Here is a 22,949-nt window from a genome sequence, read left to right as displayed (position 1 = left end):
ATTCCCTGAAAACACCCACAGTTCTGTGCTACTGTGCCTTTGTAATCCTATGTTGGTCCCTTTCCTTGCCAACCCTTCCTCCTTTATCTGCCCAGTTAATCTCTCTTAATCTCCGCTTGTCCTTTAAAACCCCTTCCAAATGTTTAGTTACCTGCCTTTGTGAACACCTCGCAACCCACTCTCTTCCCTTGCATTTCCCACCCAATGGGGGAAAAAATCTCTCTCTCCTGCTGCCTCATACATTACGCATATTTTTGTTACTGAACTTTGTATTTACCCTGCATCATAATTACTAGTTCATATATATGTCTTCCCTAAAAGTACAATTTTATTCAATCTTGTATCCAAGGAGCTTAGCACAATGCTCGGCACAAAACATGCTCAAAAAGATTTTAATTGAATTGAGGTCATGCGACAGGAAAAAGCATTCTGGGTAGGATGAGCAATGAGAGCCAAGACCAAAGTTTAAATGACTATAACCTGTACTGGTTTGGCAAGACAGGAGGATTCATGCCAGGAATGATTTTGGCAAGGCTGATAATGGAGGCTCTTAAAAGCCAGACAGAGTAGACTTGGTAGGTAAATACTGGCGGAATGAAGAACCCTCCTCACCTCCTTTGAGTTTTTGCTCAAATCTCTCTTCTCGGTAGGCTTACCCTGACCACCTGAGAGGGATAGACTCGGAGTTTGGGGTTGATAGATGCAAACTATTACATTTAGGATGGATAAACAATAGGGTCCTATTGTGTAGCACAGGGAACTATATCCAATCTCATGGGATAAACCATAATGGAAAAGACTATTTAAAAAAAAAAAGAATGTGTATATGTGTATAACTGAGTCACTTTGCTGTACAGCAGAGATGGGCACAACATTGTAAATCTACTATACTTCAAAAAAAAAAAACACCAAACCTGTCATCTCTCCGTTCACCCCATCCCCTGACCCCTGCACTCTAGAGCCTCCTTTCCCTGATCTTCTTCCTTTTTCCATAGCACTTATCACATTTGGTGTAATTTACTTACTCATTATGTTTTTTATTTATTATCTGTCTCCCCCCTTAGAGTATAAGCTCCTCACACTAGGGTGGCCTTGTTTACTGATACTTCCCAAGCACCTAGAACGTTGCCTGGCATATAGTAGGCGCTGAGTAAATATTTGTTGAGTGAATGAATCCTAAATTAATAAACTTAGGGCTTCCCTGGTGGCGCAGTGGTTGAGAGTCCGCCTGCCGATTCAGGGGACACGGGTTCGTGCCCTGGTCCGGCAAGATCCCACATGCCGTGGAGCGGCTGGGCCCGTGAGCCATGGCCGCTCAGCCTGTGCGTCCAGAGCCTGTGCTCCGCAATGGGAGAGGCCACAGCAGTGAGAGGCGCGCGTACCGCAAAAAAACAAAAAAAAGGGAAACAAAAATAAACTTAAGTATCTTGTCCAGAGCTGGCATAAAATAGTTTACGTATAATTCAAATGTCTTGTTTCTCAAAGGAAAGTTTATTCTGTAAAACTGCTGAGATAGTGTCATCTATTTGTAATGTAATCTGGGGCAGGGAGGGGGGAGGGAGGTGAGGGAAAGAGGTTTCTCTTGCCTTAATATTGCCTGAAGGTTTCTTGCCCTAGACACCAAACTGAGAAGTAAAACTTACAAGTACATTTGAGTTTATTTCTTGCCTAGAAAAATGTTGTTTCATGTGATGATTAATTCCCATGCTTTAATAATTTCTCTCTCTCTTTTTCCACAGACCTTTGTAGTATTAAACAGAGGGAAAACTCTCTTCAGATTTAGTGCCACGCCTGCCTTGTACATTTTAAGTCCTTTTAACCTGATACGAAGAATAGCTATTAAAATTTTGATACATTCATATCCTTTTCTGCAAATGTGGAGTGAGTGCAGCAGTTGCATGGTCGCTGGTGTGTGTTTCTGAATGTGGACAACGTGATTGTATATTCAGTATTTTACCAATAATGTAGGTGACTATCCCACCAGTTAGAAGTTTTAAGAGTGACTTCTGCTGAATCCTGAGTTGAGCTTCAGCAAATTCTTTTTTCTTAGGATGATGTCATGGGAGTCTGGAATTTTGTGGATATCATTAAGAGCAACAAATGAAGATGGTAACCTTTTACTGAAGTCTTACTTTTTAAAGCACTCAGACTTCAAGAGTTAGATTGTTCAGCTTCTTATATATGAAAGTCCATATTAGAATTTTTGAAAAGCTACTTCTTGAGTTACAAATAATTGAATGAGTGTTTTAGAGATCTGCCTTGAATATTTTTGATTTCTTGAACAGTGAGTTTAGAAAGTATCTAAGATAGTTTCTCAGATTAAATGGCCTCCTTGGTACAGAGGTTTAGATCTACATTGCAAGATTGCTATGAATCTGTTTTGGTGTTTTTGCTCCCCTTAAACAGAAAATGCCCATTTATTCATGTGGCTTGACTTTTATGTCTTATTAATATAGGAGAGTATATGACAGATGACAAATTATGTGATGGGGTTAGCAACTTTGCATAGTGACTTTAAACTTTCATGGTTGGCCTTCAATTTGACAGTACTTAGTCCCATGCTTCAGAGTTTTTGTACCCTCCAAGTAGGATGAGGAAACCAGCAGTTGCTACTTTGTAAATAGGTTTGCTGAGCTTTTGCACATTTTATTAACAGTAAGAACTTCGCAACCTGGTCTGGAATCTTTGGTTTACAAGCAACATAGATCTGAAACCTAAAGGTTTATAAGTAAATAAATAACTCACAATGGACTTCTTCCCTTTTTGCTGGATCAGAAGATGGTGTTTTTTCTCTTCTAGCCAGAACATGTTGTTATTCCCTGAAGAAAAATACAGCTGTAGTGAAGAAAAAAATCCAGCTGTAAGAAGTAGTTTTTCTTTTTAAAACTCCACTAATAGAATGAAGATAGTGAATGCCATTAGCAAGAGAGAGTGAATTAGCAACAAATGAGATATGGCTTCTGTGCTTATTAAAGTGACAGTTTGAGTTCGAGTAACTCATATTGACCTGAAGCCGTTTAATTTTTCTCAGTAGACAAGAACAGGAAGGGCTGAGAGAGATCCTGGATGGAATTAAAATGGCAACAGAATGATTTGCTACCCATAAACATTCCCAGGCACTTTCAGAATGATCAGATGAATTTGCCTCGTTACCTAATTCTTAGGAGTACGGTGGTGCAGATGTCCTTAAAATCCTTACCCAATGTACCATAACTGGTTTCCCAGATTGGACAAATTCAGCGTACATTGACTGTTGCCTTGCCCCACAAGAACAATCAGACCTTTGGAAGACTATTAAAAAAAAGAAAAATCATTAATGACATGCACATTTCCAAATAACGGGTAATGCAAGATAATTAACAATAAATGACTACTGAATAATATAGATTAGATTTAATTTATTTTCTCACCTGATGACTTTGGCATCTGGTGGACTGCAAGATTTCTGGTTATTGGGCAGAGAGGTATTTAGAGGCATAAGTGGTAAGAGGGAGAAATGTTTATCCAAAAGGAGTAGAGCAGTGACAGTGCTTTTGAAAGAAAGAGAGTGGCCATGCTGCTGTGTCCACTCACATTCTCTGGCCAGGTGTGGGTCCACATGGTGGCACTCTCTGTTCATGGTGATGACCACAGTTTTCATTATCACCTCGCCTTTTCCTCCTCTCTGTGCTTTGTCTCCTTTCAGGTTACTGATTTAATTCCTGTGATACCCAATGCGATGTGTGTTTGCTTCCTGAGGATAAAAACTGGCCAGATTTTGTATATTCTCCCTTGACTTTTTTCTACAGTGTTTAGCATGATCATTATGTGCACTATTTTGACCAACTGTGTATTCATGACTTTTAGTAACCCTCCTGAATGGTCGAAGAATGTGGAGTAAGTAGCTCATTTATTTATTTTTCTGCCAGCTTGTTTTAAGTATTTTTAGTCACTGAATCTTGCACTGCACAGCTTATCCACCAAGGAAGAAAATTATTGCCCACTTTTCATGTCACAAAGATGTGTGAGGATACGTGTGGAATTTAAGAACTATCCTTAGAAGTCAACTCTAGAAAGAGAAAGTATGCCCTGGAAGTTACTACTCATCACCTCTGCCCTCTCCTGTGTCAGCCAATGCTTTGACTTGCTGCCCCATCACCATCTCGTACCCTCAGTTCCTGATGATACTGCCTTCTTCTCCAACATTAGCTTTCCCTTTCTTTTTGACTTGTCTCAAGTTAAAATTAACTGTGGGGCCTCCTCGCCTGGTTCAAAATGATCATGTGCTAGATGGCAATACAGAGTTTTTTCTTTGCAATACCCGTCAGGGCCCAGTGCAACATTCCAGAGTTCTTGCTTTGTGCATTTCAATAATTTTCATTTGAAGCATCCCTTTCTCTTCCTCACTTCCTTTCTGCTGCATTGGCTGTGTTCTTTCTGTTTTGTCTCTGTTAGTTGAAGCCATCCGTCAGCAAGTGTTATCTTAAAAGATTCATTTAAAGTTTCTGTCTGTTCAGAAATTACCTCAAGATATCCATTTCTTTGACAGGTACACGTTCACAGGGATTTATACATTTGAATCACTAGTGAAAATCATTGCAAGAGGTTTCTGCATAGATGGCTTTACCTTTTTACGGGATCCGTGGAACTGGTTAGATTTCAGTGTCATCATGATGGCGTAAGTTCTCTGCTTACTTTATTGGTGTTCTGGGTGATTATGTGTGTGTGGTTGTACTCTTGGGTGTGTTTGTATGACAGTTTGTAAGTGTGAGTTTGTGGGCTTAGTTGTATGAGGAATTAATGGATAACCATGTAAGGTGGTATGGACTTATGCCTATGATTCTTGCTTATGAGGGCCTCTTGTGGTTCAGGAAATGACAGCATGTATATATGGGAGATGGTGAGCAGAGGCTTGACAGCTGGGAGAGAAAGTAGGAAGTGATTTCCCATTGACACTCCCTCATATTTTATTTTCCCCTACAGCATTGACCCGGGGTCGCACAATTATCACTAGGCGGCCTCGGTGAAGACCTCAGATTTTTTAGGTGTAAACCTTAGGCTGGAACTCAGTGTCCTGGGTATGTTATATCACATGTAATTTCATGAGGCTATCCAGACGTTGCGGAATTCAGAGCATATTTTAGAGTCAAAACATGAGCCAAGTGTATCCAATCTGGTCACTTCGTAAAGAATTACCGACCAGAGCTTCAAACTATTATTACTAGGGGGCAGTGTAACCCCACATTGGTATGCTAGGGTAATCTGTGTTCTTTTAACAATGAAAATGTATCTCTTTGGGAAGTTTAGCTGGTGATAGAAAAGTTATAGCAGACTTTATTTTTATTTTCAGGTTGGGAAAGTACTTTGTGGTTTGGTAGGGGCTAAGTGTGTTGTATAGATTGTGTGTGTGTTTATGTGTATGCACACAGACGTGTAAGAAATTGAGTGCATTTGTGTGTGTATGGGTCTGAACGTCAGATAGAAAAATGTATTTCAACTGTAAAGTGTGAATGAACGATATGCATTGAATATTTGAAACTGGAACTTTGACTTTCTGTTATATTAAGACAATTTCTAGCTTTCCAGCAGTATGAATACACATTGGTGTTCATTTAAAATTTAAGTGTCCTTGCTAGGCACAGAGCTGGTGAGCACTTAACACAATATTGGCACTTAACACAGTGCCACAGTGCCACATTGGCACTTAAATGAGCACTTAACACAATATTGGCTCTGATCCCATGACCTAGATTTTTCCTGAGCCCTGTTTCTGTATGTCACGGGCTAAAACTTCATCTGTAGGCATGACTGCAAAGATACGCATACAACTCTTAGATAAGTCATTTATGCAGAGATTTAGGCATTTTTGCCGTTGTCAACTAGGGAGTTACTTTAATGTAGGTTTGTTTTTATGAGACTCCTGTTGCAGAAATTTGTCTCCTTTTCCTAAGAAATTGTTCATAAAACTTGGAGACATAAGCCTTTGAATACCTCCTGGCCTTCCTTTTTACTAAAACAGTGAATGGACTAAGTAGTCATTCTGATTGGGATCTGCACATCACAATGCTGAGGAAGAAAGGAAGCCCTAGGAACCTTCTGGTGGTATCACTTCCTTCAAATACACTTTTGAATTCTCCTTGCCCAATTGAAAAAAAAATGTGTTCCTTAAATGTTTATATTTTGAAACTTTTCTTTTTCAAGGAAATAAATGAAATCATAGCTTGTATATAAGACCCTTTCTTACCCCCGTTCTCAAACCCTCGCCCAGTGGTACCATTACAAGTTAACTTTGGTTTGATTCTGCAGGTATATAACAGAGTTTGTAAACCTAGGCAATGTTTCAGCTCTACGCACTTTCAGGGTACTGAGGGCTTTGAAAACTATTTCGGTAATCCCAGGTAAGATGGCCCGGGGTTGGTGTTAGGTGTTGGGTTAGGGCCCTGACGTGACGTATTGTACTTTTTGTTTTGTTGTGGTTTTGTTTTTTTCCTTCGGTGTTTGTGTTTGTGTCTGTGTTTGTCATTTGTGTCTGTGCGTGACCTCCCTTACTACAGATATGTGACAGAGTTTGTGGACCTGGGCAATGTCTCAGCGCTGAGAACATTCAGGGTTCTGCGAGCTTTGAAAACTATCTCTGTAATTCCAGGTGAGAAAATTTAAACACAAGACTGACTTTGCCTCATCTCCTCTCTCTCCTCCATTCATTTTGTCCAGCACATTCTGAAGCGGCATCAGCACAGCTGATATGGCCTTGCATTCCGCATGTTTGTCCTGGGAGACGTTCTCTGGAATGGCTCTTTGGTCCTTAGCAGTATCTCTGACAGTGCTTGCTAGGCATGCGGCCCCCATTCCATCCATGCTTTGAAAAAGCACGTGCTTAAGAATCCCTTGGATCTTACAATATCTGAAAGAATTGTCACGGAGCTAGCTGTCTCTTTGAATATCAATCACTTGCTTCCTAGCCTCATGGAATTACAGTAATTTTAACATTCACCATCATTCCATTGCTTATGATTTCTAGGCTTCCTGTCGCATGGTTTGCTGATGGGATGTTATTCGAAGAATTGTACTTTTATTGTTACTGTGTTAATGGAATTATTTAATCACAGAAGAGACCTTACCCAGTTAACTAGTCCAGTGTTCCAGACAAATTTAAGAGCCTGAACTTTAATAATCACTGTCTATCACATTCTGTTGCTGTCTGTTTCACTAGAATAAGAACCAGTAGACATCTACTACATATATATTCAGAGACCATTCTCAAACATAAATCCCAGTGAAAGCTTATGCAGGTGCTGTTAAAAAAAAAAAGTCAAAGGTAAGATAAGATACGTCTAAACATGTGGGCAAACAAAAAAGTACAGAAACTTCATAAGAAAAAAAAAAAAGGAATCCGCGGGTGGTTAAGAGGTAGTTTGATTGACAGTCTCTCTAAAATTTTTGCCTTTTTTTTTCTTGGTTCTGGTTGAGCTAGCTCAGTGGTTCTTAACCTTTGGAAGGTTTTGAATCCTTTTGAGAATCAGATGAAAGGTCACAGGCACCACCCCCCAACACCAAAGCCCACCTGTGGCCCCCAGGTTGAGATCCATTAATTTAACTCAAATCCTTTCTACCAGGTAATAACTATTTTTCTAAAGACCAGTCTTGAAATCTGGAAGGAAAGATATTTTAGTTAGTCTGCTAACTAAAATATTGTTGGCAGAAATGTGGCAGAAGTCAAGACTACGTTGTTGCTGGTTCGACTTTGGTTATGTTCAGGAGTTTTCAGGGAAGACTCCCGAGAGGCCAGGCTTTCCACTGCAGTTTTGTAGAAACAGGGACATGAAGAACAGAGGCATCCTATTCCTGGCATCACGTGGCTCTTCTCCTTGTGGCTGAACCAAAAATAATTCCTCTTTTCCCCTTTTCAACACGTTATCTAGATATCAGATGCAGAGAGAGGGAAGCACAGAGGTAGAATCCGAGAGAGGGAAGACTTAGAATGTAGCTTACTGAGAACCTCAGGAAGGTAAACCTCAAGTTTCTCCATTTACAGATTGGGCTATGAAGCGGGCCAGTAAATTATGGCCCTATTAAAAATGAATTCCAGGGCTTCCCTGGTGGCGCAGTGGTTGAGAGTCTGCCTGCCGATGCAGGGGACACGGGTTCGTGCCCCGGTCCGGGAAGATCCCACATGCCACGGAGCAGCTAGGCCCGTGAGCCATGGCCGCTGAGCCTGCGCGTCTGGAGCTTGTGCTCCGCAACGGGAGAGGCCACAACAGTGAGAGGCCCGCGTACCACACACACACACACACAAAAAAATTCCGGGCTTCCCTGGTGGCGCAGTGGTTGAGAGTCCGCCTGCCGATGCAGGGGACGTGGGTGCGAGCCCAGGTCCGGGAAGATCCCACATGCTGTGGAGCGGCTAGTCCCGTGAGCCACAAGTACTGAGCCTGCGCTCTAGACCCCGCAAGCCACAACTACTGAGCCCATGTGCCACAACTACTGAAGCCTGCACGCCTAGAGCCCGTGCTCCGCAATAAGAGAAGCCACCGCAATGAGAAGCCCGTGCACCGCAACAAAGAGGAGCCCCAGCTCGCCGCAACTAGAGAAAGCCCTCGTGCAGCAACAAAGACCCAGTGCAGCCAAAAATAAATAAATTTATTAAATGAAAAAGAAAACGAATTCCTTGGGACTTCCCTGGTGGTCCAGTGGCTAAGACTCGGTGCTCCCAGTGCAGGGGGCCTGGGTTTGATCCCTGGTCAGGGAACTAGATCCCACATGCCACAACTAAGAATTTGCATGCCACAACTAAAAGATCCCGTGTGCTGCAACTAAGACCCAGTGCAGCCAAATAAATAAATATTTTTTAAAAATGAATTCCTTTATTTTTAGCAATGGTAGCTTACTGCTTATCATCCAGAGGCTGGGTGTCAGTTGGAGTATATTCTCCTTGGCAAAAAACTATAACCCTGACTTATCAAGGTTTAGTTCCTAGCCATTTCAAATCCGTTTGACAGAAAATTCAGCTCATTCTTTAGGCAGCTTCATGAAGCTTGTTGATGGCACCCTAACCCTTAGGCAGGCCTTGTCTTTTTTTTTTTTTTTTAAGACATCTGTACCACCAAATCTTTACTTTCATTTTTCCTTTGGTCTCTTTCCTCCTCTGGCCTCTTTTAAATATGATCCCATGTTTTCTGCTCACTTCCCCCAGCGTACTCCGCAAGGCATCTGTCTCTTTATGTTCTTGTGATCTCAAAACTTCTCTTCCAGAATTAAATTGGAAAGCTGCGTTCTGCTCACTAACTAGGGCAGCAGATGCTGTCTCTGCTCCAGCTCTTAGCCTCTGTCTCTGTCTCTGCTGTATGATTAACTTCTGACCGCAGCATTTCTGCAAGATAACTCTTGACTGATGTCACGTAATTTATCCTTATTACTTTAGTTTTATAGATATATATTCATGTCTAGTTTTATATTCTGTATTACAAATACATATTTATAAGCACAGTGCCTGGCCCATAGTAGTCCTCCATAAATGATTTTAGCAGTAGCAATTATAAAGAAGAAACCTAAACCCAAAGAAAGGGTTTGTATGAAGATTTAGACACCAGCTTCACAGTTTGAAATAGATTCCTGGATTCCTATTTCTAGAAGCACCCCGCAACTGAGATGGCTTTGGGAGGCTTTGGAAAATAACTTTAAGGGGTAATAAAGCCAATAATAGATCACTATCAGTGAATGGTATAATTGATACTTGAATTAAAGTGTGACTTTTAATCCCAAGTCCTTTTGCTCCCCATTCTACGTGTAGAGGGCTATTGCCTTGTTCCTACCTGCCTGTTACCCAGGTCTCCTTCCCAGGTGGTAACACCAGTGTATGAGGCAGTAGACCCTCTCTTGACTGGAAATCTAAGTCCTCTTAGATTTCTCTTGAAATCTAAGTCTAAGATTTATGATTTAGATTTCTAGATGAAATCTAAATGATTTAGATTTTTAGATGAAATCTAAATGATTTAGATTTCTAGATGAAATCTAAATCTAAGTCTAAGAATCTAAGTTCCAGTCTCTTGACTGGAAATCTAAGTCATTTTGACTCCACAGTTACAGAGTTAGGCCATAGTTCCCTCTGAGTAAAAGCCATTGCTTTGAGTACCAAGTTTTCTCATAGGCCACTTCAGTGGAATTGTTGCTTTCTTTTGCCTTTTCCTGCTCCCGGTTTGATGATTGCCTTTTTGGTTTTTTTTTAACATCTTTATTGGAGTATAATTGCTTTACAATGGTGTGTTAGTTTCTGCCTTATAACAAAGTGTATCAGTTATACATATACATATGTTCCCATATCTCTTCCCTCTTGCGTCTCCCTCCCTCCTACCCTCCCTATCCCACCCCTCTAGGTGGTCACAAAGCACCGAGCTGATCTCCCTGTGCTATGCGGCCGAAGCTGCCAAAAACAGGAGTGAGAGCAGCCACAGCACTGATGTGGGACCTGCAAGTTCTCACAGGGCTCTTTATGAGAGTTTTCCCTTTCCTAGAGCACTCACCCTGCTCGCCTGGCTGATGCTGTCCTCCCTCTTAGCATCTTTGGTATTGATAGATACTCTGAATGTGTCAGGGCAGTCAGGACTCCCTGAAGATTGGAGAGTACAGTGCACCAGTTAGCTCCAGCCTTTTATACAAGAGGTACTTTGATTTAGAGCCTTCTTGTGGCTTAGAAAAGACTGAACTCACATCCTGACCCTTTTTATTTGCCAACTCAAGACCTGGATACCTATCATTCATGGTTTCCCTTCTGCTTCGGAGAACTCAACTTGAAGAACAGTGCCATGCAAACTGTGCTAAAAGGGTCAGTTATAGGAAAAGACCCTTTGAATATTTTCTTTGGTCTGGAACTTGCTGGATTCAACTTGACATTGAAGTATTCTGTGGAGAATGTCGTATACCTTAAAACTTTGTTTTCACTTTGTGTTTATCTGGGTACAAAAATGAACTTCTAAGTGACTTTGTCAGAATTTTCATCTCCTGCATGCTTTGGCCATGAGCCACGGGACTAACATGCCCCCAAGATAGGGTGGACATCTCAAAGAAGGTGTCTCAGGGTTTTCTTAGAGTGTAGCACTTAATGGTGTAAATAAAACTGGTTGGGAGGGCCTCGCTGCCAGTCCCTTTTCATTTCCATCATCATTTAAATGGCTCCCCAAAGCACTACTTCTGTTGGTCATTTTGCTCTCTTTTGAGCTGTAATTTCTTGATTATTTTTCTCTTGGATTTGTTATTTCTCTGCTTTCATTTTTGTTACCGTCTCTCTCTCTTTACCTGTGGTATCAGATAAGAAGCAGGGAAAATGAGAGGCCCTTCTCCGTCCCCCCCCAGTATTCACGAAGAAGGTGTTTTCTTTAAATGTGCCCGTTATGAATGTGGCAATCTCTGCTGCGCTGTGAAGGGGGATAGAAAGTGTGTTAAGACTCTATTCAGAGTCATTGTTTCTTTTAAAATATTCTAGTGATTAATCCAGTTGCTTTTGTGTTTCTCCTTTTTCCACACTGTTTCTCAGGAAAGACAGCTGAAGTTTACCACAGTGGTCCTGATGGGAGCAACACTGAGAACTCCCAGCGCCCCCTCCCAGCCCCACCTCTGAGAGCTCGTTTAGTTGTGGTCAGGCTTACTCAAGACGAATCTAGTGTTGAGTAAATAAATCAAGGGGCCCCCAGGTCTCTCCCACATTACTCTTGATCTGAAGAACCTGCAAGAACTGTCACTGTGAGGACTGAATCTGCAGCAGGGAAGATGACCTGGCATGACTGTACCCCAGGACTTGTCTGGACCGAGCCAGACTGTGGGACCGGGGAGTTGTTCTTCCCCCTGTTGCGAGAGCTGCTTGTTACTGCTGTTGAGGCCTGTTCTGATGTTCATTTTGTAGGAGGGGTGGCTCGTGTTGCTTCAAACCAGTTAGATTTCTCAACCTGAACCACGAACTAGGAAAGATAAATGGACCTTATTTATAACCTGGCACCAGCATGGTGGACGATCTTGATCCCAGCATGCATGGCTGGTTTCTCTGGACTTAGCTTTGTTCATTTGTCTAAGGGATTGCTGGGCCTTGGGAAAGGTGACAGGAGGTTCAGAGGCGCCTTTGGACATAGAGCGGAGTGAAATTCTGTGACAGCGGCTGCACCTGCTTCTCAAAATTTCTTAAGTGTCCGACTTCCTGTCTGGTAGCTGACCTTTCTGTACATCGGGTCCAGCTGTCTTTCCTTGTTCTGTAGTAAATCTATTAACTACTTCTGCTCAGACACGTCCCCAGTGCTGGTGAACGTTCGCCTCTTCTTCTCGCTGTCCAGTTTGCCGCCGCGTGGCTTCTGTGTCACACTCTGTTGTGTAGGAGTCACATGAAGGAGCTCACTGCTCTGTTTCGGATTATTAGTTTTCTTGCGTATTCTGGTATGTGGTGTTATGAACTGGTTGAGTTTATGCTCACAACCAGAACAGTCTCCATTCTTGCACGCCTCGGGTCAGAAATTCTACCAGCGACTTCTTACTTTTTTTGACCCGTGTTGCTTGTTGCTGGGGGAGCACTTTTGCTTGGCTGTGTTTACTAGTATGTGGCAGCCACTGCTGGCAAGACTATGAAGGTTGAGCTTAAGAAAAGCATTGATGGGACTTCCTTGGTGGTGCAGTGGTTGAGGGTCCGCCTGCCGATGCACGGGACGTGGGTTCGTGCCCTGGTACGGGAGGATCCCACATGCCGCGGAGCGGCTGGGCCCGTGAGCCATGGCCGCTGAGCCTGCATGCCTGGAGCCTGTGCTCCGCAACGGGAGAGGCCACAACAGTGAGAGGCCCGCGTACCGCAAAAGAAAAAGAAAAGCATTGATGGCGTCATTTCCATAAATTGGCGTCAGTGTCTGCAGATATGGTCATTTGCAATTATCAACACTGACGGAAGGAAGAAGAGTCTTGGCTGAGGCCTGGGTATAATCCAGTAACCATTTAATATTGCTGAGTAATTGTGTGCCTAGCTTCACTTACAGATACTAAGTTATGTCACCTTTCTTCTTCCTGTGCCTTCCTCTAATTTTCTCCTAACAATCTGGATGAGAATCTTAGAGAGTAAACTTTTTGGTTGGCCATAGTGTTATTTAGTGATCATTTTTGCTTAATTAAGTTTTGTTCCTTTGAGACCCTGTGAAGTATAAGCGGCTGAATACCATTTCCAACTTAAATCTCTACTTTAACCTTCTTGAAAGCTGAAAGAACTCCACAGAGGAGTTGATCTAAGCCTCAGACTTCAAAGGAAAACACTTGAAAATTTTTTTTTGGCTTTCTGGACTCATGTGTACAGATTTCTTCAGCAGTGGCATCTGGTTTATGGAGAAGAGATGTTGAACCAGCCGATTGTGAGTGTTCACGTCAATCCCCAGAAAAGTGAGGAGCTCCATGTAGGGTTGGTGTATTATTTGAGCATCTCTGGTTGCAAGTAAAAAGATACAGGAGTACTTCAAGGAAACTAAGGGCTGGAATGCTTTGGGGCTTCTGGAAGCCAGTGAAAGCAGAATGCAGAGCCAGAAGGCCCCAGACACCAGGGAGTACCTTGTCTTCATCTTTCTCTTCTCCATGCTCCTATTTCCTTTTTCTGTCCCTTAGAATGCTGTCTTGACTTCACAGACATATCCTAATATAATGATAGAATATGACTACCATTTAGCTTCCAGATTTATACATTATCATTCCCACCACATGAAAAGGCTACTGGACTGTCTCTTGTCCCATTCTATATTCCTGGAGGACAGGATCTAGATTTAGGTCAGGTGTGCATCCTGACATCTAACTACTAAGAGAAGGTTACTTCCTACAAACAAGGCTGCTGGGAGCCCACCCTTATGGAACAGAAGATAGTTTGAGCTCATAGCCTGGAATTTCCTGTTGTATGGGCTTGGAACTGTCCAAAGAGTTCCCAGCCCAGGAAAATCAGATTAGACTTATGCTAAAATTGTATGTTTTTAAAAATTAATTAATGTCACAAATACATTGGTTTGACTATTTTAAAGTTTTATCCTCTTGTTACTAATACAAATGACAGCTTACAGCTCATTTCTCAATTCATTAAAATAGAAGTAGAAAGGGCCTTGAACTATCATCCAGTATTCAGACAGGTGATTGTCTGAACCATTCAGGAGAGATGGCTATATAAGCTCTTCATAAAGAAGTTCAGGAAAATAAACTTTACAGTCATTCTTCAGTGACCTATTCAACTACTCTTTTTTTTTTAATTTATTTTTTGTTGACATATAGTTGAATTACAATGTTGTGTTAATTACTGCTGTACAGAAAAGTGACTCAGTTATACATAATACATACATTCTTTTTCATATTCTTTTCCATTATGGTTTATCAACTACTCTTTTTTAAAAATCACTCTTTGACTTTGAAAGCAGAACTTTCAAAGTTCACTCTTGACTTTGAAGCAGAATTTTAGGAGCCTAGAATTGACTTATCGGCCCAACATACACCTACCTCAACCCAGCCAAATACAGTGAAGGACTTTTCTATTCCTTAGCAACTTATTGAAATGAGTTCCAGAACACTGGAACAATTTTTACTTCTTTATAGCTGCCTTTTATTCTATACCACCAATACCTTCTTACCTAGCTGTGAGATTATGATACAATTTTCCAGGACTTAGGAATAAAAGATTGAAACTTCAGCTACTTAATCACGAACAAGTAAATATCTCTGCCCTATTTTTAAAGACTTTTAGAGGGACCTCCCTGGCGGTCCAGTGGTTAAGACTCTGCGCTTCCACTGCAGGGGGCACGGGTTTGATCCCTGGTCGGGGAACTAAGATCCCACGTGCCACAAGGCACAGGTAAAAAGATTTAAAAAAGAAAAAAAAAAACGAAACACTTCTAGAGACGATTCTTCAGCTTCTCCTCCACTGCCCACTGCCGGTGCTCCTGTGTTTATCCATGTTCTGTGTATGAGAAAATGAGACCGGGAGGTGACCTTAAGTTTGTTCTGAAACACAGTGGGTCATAAATAGTGGCTGAGCCAGGATCAGAATTCCCGCTTTCTGATTCCTGCCTTGTGCTCTTTCTGAACAGCCCTGTGAGGAGACAAGGAATCAGGCCAGAAATGCCTTATCCCTGGAGCCCAGGCAAGCTCTTCCTGATCCCTTTGGTGGCCACAGTGTCCATGGAAGGCCCGCTCTGTGAGCAAACATAAGCCTTTGCACACTGCCACGTCTCTACAGTCTAACTCTTGGCTCTTTTTTCTTTAATTTCCCTTACATCCCTTTCAGGATATCTGTATGAAAGAAAGCTTCTTACTCATTTACTCTTTCAATAAAGAATTTAAAGACATATTAAGTGTCTGCTTTGTGCTAGGGCTTGTGCTAGGCACGGCATCCATTACCACCATTGGACTCAGCTTTGAAAATTCTAGGTAGTCACTTGCAAAATACAGCAAAAGAAGAGTCACGTCCACACCACCCATTAGATCACCATCGTGCGAGGTTAGCCATGCAGTGTCATTATCCCATTATCCTGTCTCTTTGAGGAGGGCAACGTATGTATAATAGTGATAGCTAACAGGTAGTAAGTGCCAGGCACTGTACTTGGTATTTAACATTCATTATCTTATTTAAACCTCACAGCAACCCAGCGAGGTTGATATTTTAAATACCTTTTACAAATGAGTAAACTAAGGTTCAGACAAAAATGGTTAACATTTGATTCATTTATTGTGTGCCAGGTGCTGTGTTAAGTGTTTGTATGAGTCATGCTTCATCCTCGCAACAGCCCTATGATATTCTACTATATTCATCCCCATTTTAAAGATGAAAACACTGAGATCCAAGGAGGTTAGGTTTATTGCTCAGGCCACGTAAGTAAGTTGTATAACTTGATTAAGATTAGTAATTATCTACCCAGACTCAGGATTAGAATTGGGATTAGGGTTAGGATCAGAGCCAGGGTTAGGATTTCTGTAGAATTTCAGTGTGATAGTCTTGTCTTCAGAAGTAGATTAGGGGGCTTCCCTGGTGGCGCAGTGGTTGGGAGTGCACCTGCCGATGCAGGGGACGCAGGTTCGTGCCCCGATCCAGGAGGATCCCGCATGCCGCGGAGCGGCTGGGCCCGTGAGCCATGGCCGCTGAGCCTGTGTGTCCGGAGCCTGTGCTCCGCCATGGGAGAGGCCACAGTGGTGAGAGGCCTGCGTACCGCAAAAACAAAACAAAACAAAACAGGAAAGAAGTAGATTAGGGATAAGATCCCTCTTGAGGCCTGTGTGTCAAGGCTGTGTGTCTGCCTGCTGTCCGTCCTGGCGCCCCGGGAGTGCTCAGTGCTTTCTTGGCCATGTCTTATGGTTTATGGTTAGCTGATGTGTGAGCATGCCCAGGAGAACCACATGTAGACTCAGTCTTGATCCAAACATCACGAGCCCACAACCATACTTTTCTTTGCCTCCTATCACCGATCTCTCCCTGTGCAGTTAAGAAATCTGCCTGCAGATTCAAATTTGAACCGGTGGCTTGAATTTAAACCGCCAATTCAAGTGGGTTATATGTTTTTTTAAACTTTTTCAAGTTTTTAATCTAGGACAGAAAAAAGGTATAGTATATGTGATGCAGAGAAGGTATATTTTTTAGTGGAAATACAAACCACAAATACTAGATTGATACTGATTAACCTTTTCAATACATTGGCATTTCCAGAGCTCTTGGGAAAATATTATTGTACCTTCTCACCTATTATTGGCTTTTAAACTTACCTGTAGTTCTCTTTCCAAACTGGAAGCCTCCTCAATTCCTGATTTTCTGTTTGTTTATTCAGCTAATATTTACTGAGTACCTTGTGGGCTAAGCCATGCAGATACACCTGTGAACAAGGCAGACATAATTAACTATAACCATGATAAATGCTACAGAGGAAGTAAAAGGTGCTATTAAAATAGTAATAGTAGGGGAGGGAGAAGAGTCGTAAAGTCAGGGAAGGCTTTCTGGGGGAATTGCTCTTTAAGCGAGAGTGGAGGATGAATAGGAAACAGGCAGGAGGGACAAGAGAAGGGAAGGAAGCATTCCAGGCAGAGGGAACAGCATGTGTGGCAACACTGAGGCAAGTAAGACCTTGACTTATCTGAGTCGCTGAGAAGCAGTCAGAGACAGGGAAGTGCTTCCAGGAAGAAAAGAGCCACATGCTGGAGAAGGGACTTTCTTTTTCAAAAAAATATTGACTTAAAAATTGATGCCCCTGGAAGAATTGACAATACCGCCGCCCCACTGTTATTCCCATGGTGTAAATGGTGAAGTGGCCGTGCTTCGTGGGCGGCCCTGTGGGGCAGACTAAGAGCCGTGGCGGAGCTGGGAGGCTGGGGGAGGTGGGGAGGGCTGTGGGATGACTCTGACTCTGGGGGTTCTCTCCCCTCAGGCCTGAAGACCATCGTGGGCGCCCTGATTCAGTCCGTGAAGAAGCTGTCGGATGTGATGATCCTGACAGTGTTCTGCCTGAGTGTCTTTGCCTTGATCGGACTGCAGCTCTTCATGGGAAACCTGCGAAACAAGTGTGTGGTGTGGCCCATAAACTTCAACGAGAGCTATCTTGAAAATGGCACCAAGGGCTTTGACTGGGACGAGTACATCAACAATAAAAGTAGGTGGCCCCGTCTCTGCGAGTGGGCAAGAAAAAGCCTTCCAGAAAGGAAGGCCAGGACTGCTGGAACGAGCCTTGGGAACTTACTCCCTTCCCGTGAGGTCGGATGATGTTCAGAAGCTCTCAGATATCAGCCCCCTCTCCCTCTCTCTTTTCTCTCCCTTTAAAAGCAAAAATGAAACTTTAGATCTTTTTCACATGTACCCCTAAACTTTTGCTTTGAAAATCAGGCTTAGAAACTTGATAAAAATCCTCTTTTCCCTGAGATATGTAAACATTTAGTTTATAGAGTATATACCTAGTAAGGTTTCTGAGTACTACTTAGACCTTAGGAATCAATCTGGTCTTAGGGAGTCGAGTAATCTCTAAGTAATCATCTGATCCTATTACAGTTAAGGAGTTTTAACAGGTTCATTTCAGGAACCAAGGCACTTGGGTCTTGCCCTTAGGAATATTTGGTATAGTAGTACTTCTGTAAAACAATGGGGGAAAGTTAGCAGTCTCACTGTTAGTCACTCCTGAGGAATAAAGGCAGTTAGTATCTACAAGAAAGTGTTGCAAAGGGGATTTCAGGGACACGAAAGGCAAACGTGCCTTCTGAATTAAAGTGGGGCATGGTAACTAGCGATCAGTTTATCTTTGGTAGAGAGAAGTTATAAGGATAGAAGAGTAGAGTGGTGTAACAACCCTTTGATTCAAGTGCTAGAACGTGGCGTACAGATCTGAAGTACGAGAAGTCAGGTGTCTGTGAAAAGAACATTGCACTAAAGGCTACACAGCAGCACTTTTCATTGTTAAATATATATAGGAGAATAGTTAATGGGAAAGAATTCTTATCAGGTTTCACTGCTGTCAGGAAAGATTTATGTGAGCTAAAATCAATAACTGTTTATTCTCTCATTCACTGAAATCTGCCTTATTCATTTCCTGCCTCTTCAAACTTTTCTAGCAAATTTTTACACAGTTCCTGGCATGCTGGAACCTTTGCTCTGTGGGAACAGTTCTGATGCTGGGTAAGTAGCTCACCTAATTTTATTCTCCTCCCTTAAAATAATTTGTCAGACAAAAATGGACAATATGTTCTCTTTCTTTGTGCTCATATAGTGGATCCTTAGTGGGCCCGACGTATTGGGTGACTCAGATTTTCTTTCTGTCTTATATTGGTCCGTCCAAAGTTGACATTTCACTAGTAGGTGAAGGTGTCCATAGTCTCAAGCCAAAATTAAAGATGTAAAAGGCTAAAGACAGAATCTATAACATCAGATGTCTTGCCTGTCTCTTGAAGACTCTCCTCATTCTATCCTAACACAATTAATAAAATATCGAATAAGGACACCGTCTTCATGATAGGTTAGCACCCAACGTTGACCCAGAATATGCCGGGCCTGACAACATGGGGGAGGGGAAAGAGTTGCAATGTAATATCTTTTCCCCTTTTTATACTGTGGCAGAATACACGTAACATAAAATTTGGTCTCTTAACCATTTCTACATGTACAGTTCGGTGGTATTAAGTATGCTGATGTTGTTACGCGACCATCACCACCATGCATCTCCAGAACTCTTCATCTTCCTACCGTGAAACTCTGTACCCAATAACTCCCCATTCTCCCCTCCCCTCAGCCCCTGGTGACCACCATTCTACTTTCTGTCTCTATGATTTTGACCAGTCTAAGTACCTTACTTAAGTAGAATCATACAGTAATTGTCTTTCTGCAACTGGCTTATTTCACTTAGCATAATGTCCTCAGGGTTCATCCATGTTATAGTATATGTCAGAATTTCCTTCCTTTTTAAGGCTGAATAATATTCCATTGTATGTATATATCACGTTTTGTTTATCCATTCATCTGTCAGTAGACACTTGGGTTGTTTCCACATTTTAGCTCTTGTGAATAATGCTGCTATGAACATGAGTGTACAGCAACAAAGTTTAGTCCTGATTCTGCTACTTCTAGACTTTTGGCAAGCCATTTAACTTATGTGAGCCTCAGTTTCTTCATCTAAAAACGGATTTAATCATGTTCTCACTTTCTCAAAGGGTTATGTAAGGATCCAATTACATAACATATGTGAAAGTGCTTTGTAAACAGAGGACTATATAAATGTAGGGTGTAGTGTCATTATTTAGAGTATATTGGTAAATACAGGAGTTGGTGTTTTAAGATGACATGACGACTAGAAGTTCATTTAATTTCTGTATTGAAGTAGATACTAGAAATTACACTGAAATAAATATCAGGCGAGTCTTAAAGCAGAAGAACTGTTGTAATCAAGGTCACTGAAATCCCCAGTATGACATGGTTGTCACAATGGGTGTTAAGAGAATCGAGATGATTAAGAGGAACTTCTAGCCGTTTGTCATTTCGGATAGCAGCTAAGTTAAATTGGGTTGAATTGCACATTGATATGAATCTAGGACAGTGAATCTCAAATTTTGGCATGCATAAGAATCATCTGACACGCCCCTTAAAAATACAGATTCCTGGATCCCATATCCAGAGCTTTTATTCCTAGGTCTTGGGTAGGTCATAGGAATCAACATTTTTCAGGTGATTCTGATCCTTGACTGTCCCCATGACATCATTTTTTGAAAAATTGACCTTGCTACTTTGTTTCTTTCCTCTTTTTCTTTTTTTTAATTCCTGTTTGTTGGCCTGTAATAAATAACCATCTATATATTTATTATCTCCAAGGTCATAGAGATGCCTTACAGCTGATGACTGGGTAGGATTACATTGAAAAGCCGTTTGTTTCCCTTTCTTTCCTCAGGCAATGCCCAGAGGGATACCAGTGTATGAAAGCAGGAAGGAACCCCAACTATGGTTACACAAGCTTTGACACTTTTAGCTGGGCCTTCTTGGCATTGTTTCGCCTTATGACCCAGGACTACTGGGAGAACTTGTATCAATTAGTAAGTAATACCTCTTTTTCGAGTGCTGCCTCTTTTTCTTTGGTGATAGAATTTGCATGAGGCTATGTGGGGTTGGGGACATTCTGTGTGAGAGACCTTTGGTGAAGACGTTATATAGGATCTTAGGGTGGTATTTCTCAGAGTCAGCTGGTTTACAAAAGTAAGTGAATTCTCCCAGCTCTTGGCCTGGTCCTTTAATGCTCATCATGGGTAGCTGTAGAGGTTCACAGACTTGAGAGCCTCTCGCCCGGCCTGGGAATCTGCATTCTCTGCCTGCTTCCTATCATTTCACCAGACCATCTTCAGTATTCCTCTTTTTGGATTTTTGGGCTTAGGGCATCTTTTTAAGAAATATTAAACACATTGTACAAGGCACTATGCTAGACATTATAAAGATGAGATCTTATCCACAGGGATCTTGGATAAGATCTTGTCCATGTTTTGAAATTTGTAACACATTTGTATTTGTTCAAGAATGTTGTGACAGATTTTTTTTAAAAGGTCACTACTATGCTTTTGGGCTGCTTTGGTGACTCTGGGCAGGTCGTTTAATTTTGCTGGTTGTGGTGGAGAAGTTAGTCTAGGTGACTGCTGAGGGTCTTCCAGTTTAGAGATTCTCTGATGATCCATTGTTTTCCATTTGACTCTAGCATTTGGTAATGCAAATTAGTTTGAGGATAAGAAATGTGTTCCCCTCAGGCATGAAGGAAGCTCTTTAAGGAAAGTTTCTTATTCGTATCTCCTAGAACTCTTCCTTTCTGTTGTACAACCTAGTATTCCCTCAGGATTGAATCTTTCCCATGAAATATTTGCGACTTATGCTAAGTTTCAATTTGTGGTTGAGAAGAACAAAAATGCAAACTAAGTAATAGTGGGTCCCGTGTACATAACCGAAAACACAATTGTTCTTTGGTGTCTATGTGCTTGCTCAAGGAATACTCAGTATTCCTTGAGTAGTCCCCAGGGAGTACTCTTGGGATCCTCCTTCCTGTTTTCTTTTCCCTCCACTATCCTTTATGTCATACCCCTCTTTAAAAACTCATCCTACGGGGCTTCCCTGGTGGCGCAGTGGTTGAGAGTCCGCCTGCCGATGCAGGGGACGCGGGTTCGTGCCCCGGTCCAGGAAGATCCCACATGCTGTGGAGCGGCTAGGCCCGTGAGCTATGGCTGCTGAGCCTGCGTGTCCGGAGCTTGTGCTCCGCAACGGGAGAGGCCACAACAGTGAGAGGCCCGCGTCCCACGCACACACACAAAAAACTCATCCTATTGCAACAGGCTAAGGAAGGATGTCCCTCAAGATAGGGACTTCCTATGACTTGGACCTGATCCCAGAGATGGAATTTGTCTGTTAATGCTCTTTGAGGACCAGTAGATAAATGAGCTGAGGTCTTGTATTCATTTCTTCAGACTTGTTTTAGAACGAGCTGACAAAGTCAAATGTAATTCTTAGCCCAGAGCGATTTTTCCTTTAAGAAAAAAATTAAGCATTTTTCTACAAAAGGAGTATATTAAGAGTATTTGGAAGTGGAAGAGGACTTTTTTGTCATAATGAATGGGACGTACTACCAACATTTACTGTGAGTTGAGGGTAGGGGAGGCCGTTTGGCCATTGGGGATGCTAAGTGTTCTGCAGTGTGAAGAAGTACCACACAGTGAAGTACTGTCCTGTTCAAAATGCAGTAGTGGGGGCTCCCCTGGTGGCGCAGTGGTTGAGAGTCCGCCTGCCGATGCAGGGGACACGGGTTCGTGCCCCGGTCCGGGAAGATCCCACATGCTGCAAAAAAAAAAAAAGTAAAAATTCAGTAGTGCCCCTGCAGAGGAACACCAGCCCATGAGTTGTTTTCAGCCTGATTCGTTTGATGCAAGCAACTCAGAAAGTGGTCTCTGTCTTTACAGACCTTAAGAGCAGCTGGGAAAACGTACATGATCTTCTTCGTCTTGGTCATCTTTGTGGGTTCTTTCTATCTGGTGAACTTGATCTTGGCTGTGGTGGCCATGGCTTATGAAGAACAGAATCAGGCAACACTGGAGGAAGCAGAGCAGAAAGAGGCTGAATTCAAAGCAATGTTGGAGCAACTTAAGAAGCAACAGGAAGAGGCACAGGTTGGTGACCAATTCTTTGCTATGGTCTTTCCTGCCATATCACGGTGACTAAGGCCCCGCCTGATTGCCATTCCAATTGATCTCTTTAGGCATCAGTCACTGTCAAATAGAAGTCACTGATCTGATTAAAATAACCCAAGTAACAACTACAGATGGTCAGTCCAATTATTCCATTTGTCTTAATGGCCATATTGTTTGTGAATATGATCTTTTGTTGAATTTCTCAACTGTTCAGTGTACAGCTGCTGTGCTGGCTGGGGAGAAAAGAAAGTGGCCAGAGCAGTCTATATAATGCTTCATATAAGCATAGCCTTTTTGTTGCGAAAAACATTAGG

General features: G+C 42.2%; 1 protein-coding gene across 5 annotated transcripts in view; it reads left to right on the top strand.

Annotated features, from left to right (window-relative positions):
• The window catches only part of SCN8A (sodium voltage-gated channel alpha subunit 8), a 112,824-nt gene that overhangs the window by 23,796 nt on the left and 66,079 nt on the right, over positions 1–22,949 (top strand). For 3 of the 5 annotated variants that reach the window (XM_060166190.1, XM_060166188.1, XM_060166187.1), the window contains exons 2-9: positions 1,740–1,858; positions 3,787–3,876; positions 4,529–4,657; positions 6,534–6,625; positions 17,376–17,597; positions 18,547–18,610; positions 20,370–20,511; positions 22,408–22,614. In XM_060166190.1, coding sequence (XP_060022173.1) covers positions 1,740–1,858; positions 3,787–3,876; positions 4,529–4,657; positions 6,534–6,625; positions 17,376–17,597; positions 18,547–18,610; positions 20,370–20,511; positions 22,408–22,614 — 1,065 coding nt within the window. Of the gene's footprint in view, positions 1–1,739; positions 1,859–3,786; positions 3,877–4,528; positions 4,658–6,285; positions 6,378–6,533; positions 6,626–17,375; positions 17,598–18,546; positions 18,611–20,369; positions 20,512–22,407; positions 22,615–22,949 lie in introns of all 5 variants that reach the window. The other 2 variants (XM_060166191.1, XM_060166189.1) reach the window with 1 other exon arrangement.

The sequence above is a fragment of the Lagenorhynchus albirostris genome, chromosome 11 (assembly GCF_949774975.1).
Source record: "Lagenorhynchus albirostris chromosome 11, mLagAlb1.1, whole genome shotgun sequence".
Classification (NCBI taxonomy): Eukaryota; Metazoa; Chordata; class Mammalia; order Artiodactyla; family Delphinidae; genus Lagenorhynchus; species Lagenorhynchus albirostris.
This window is presented reverse-complemented; position numbering and strand designations above follow the sequence as displayed.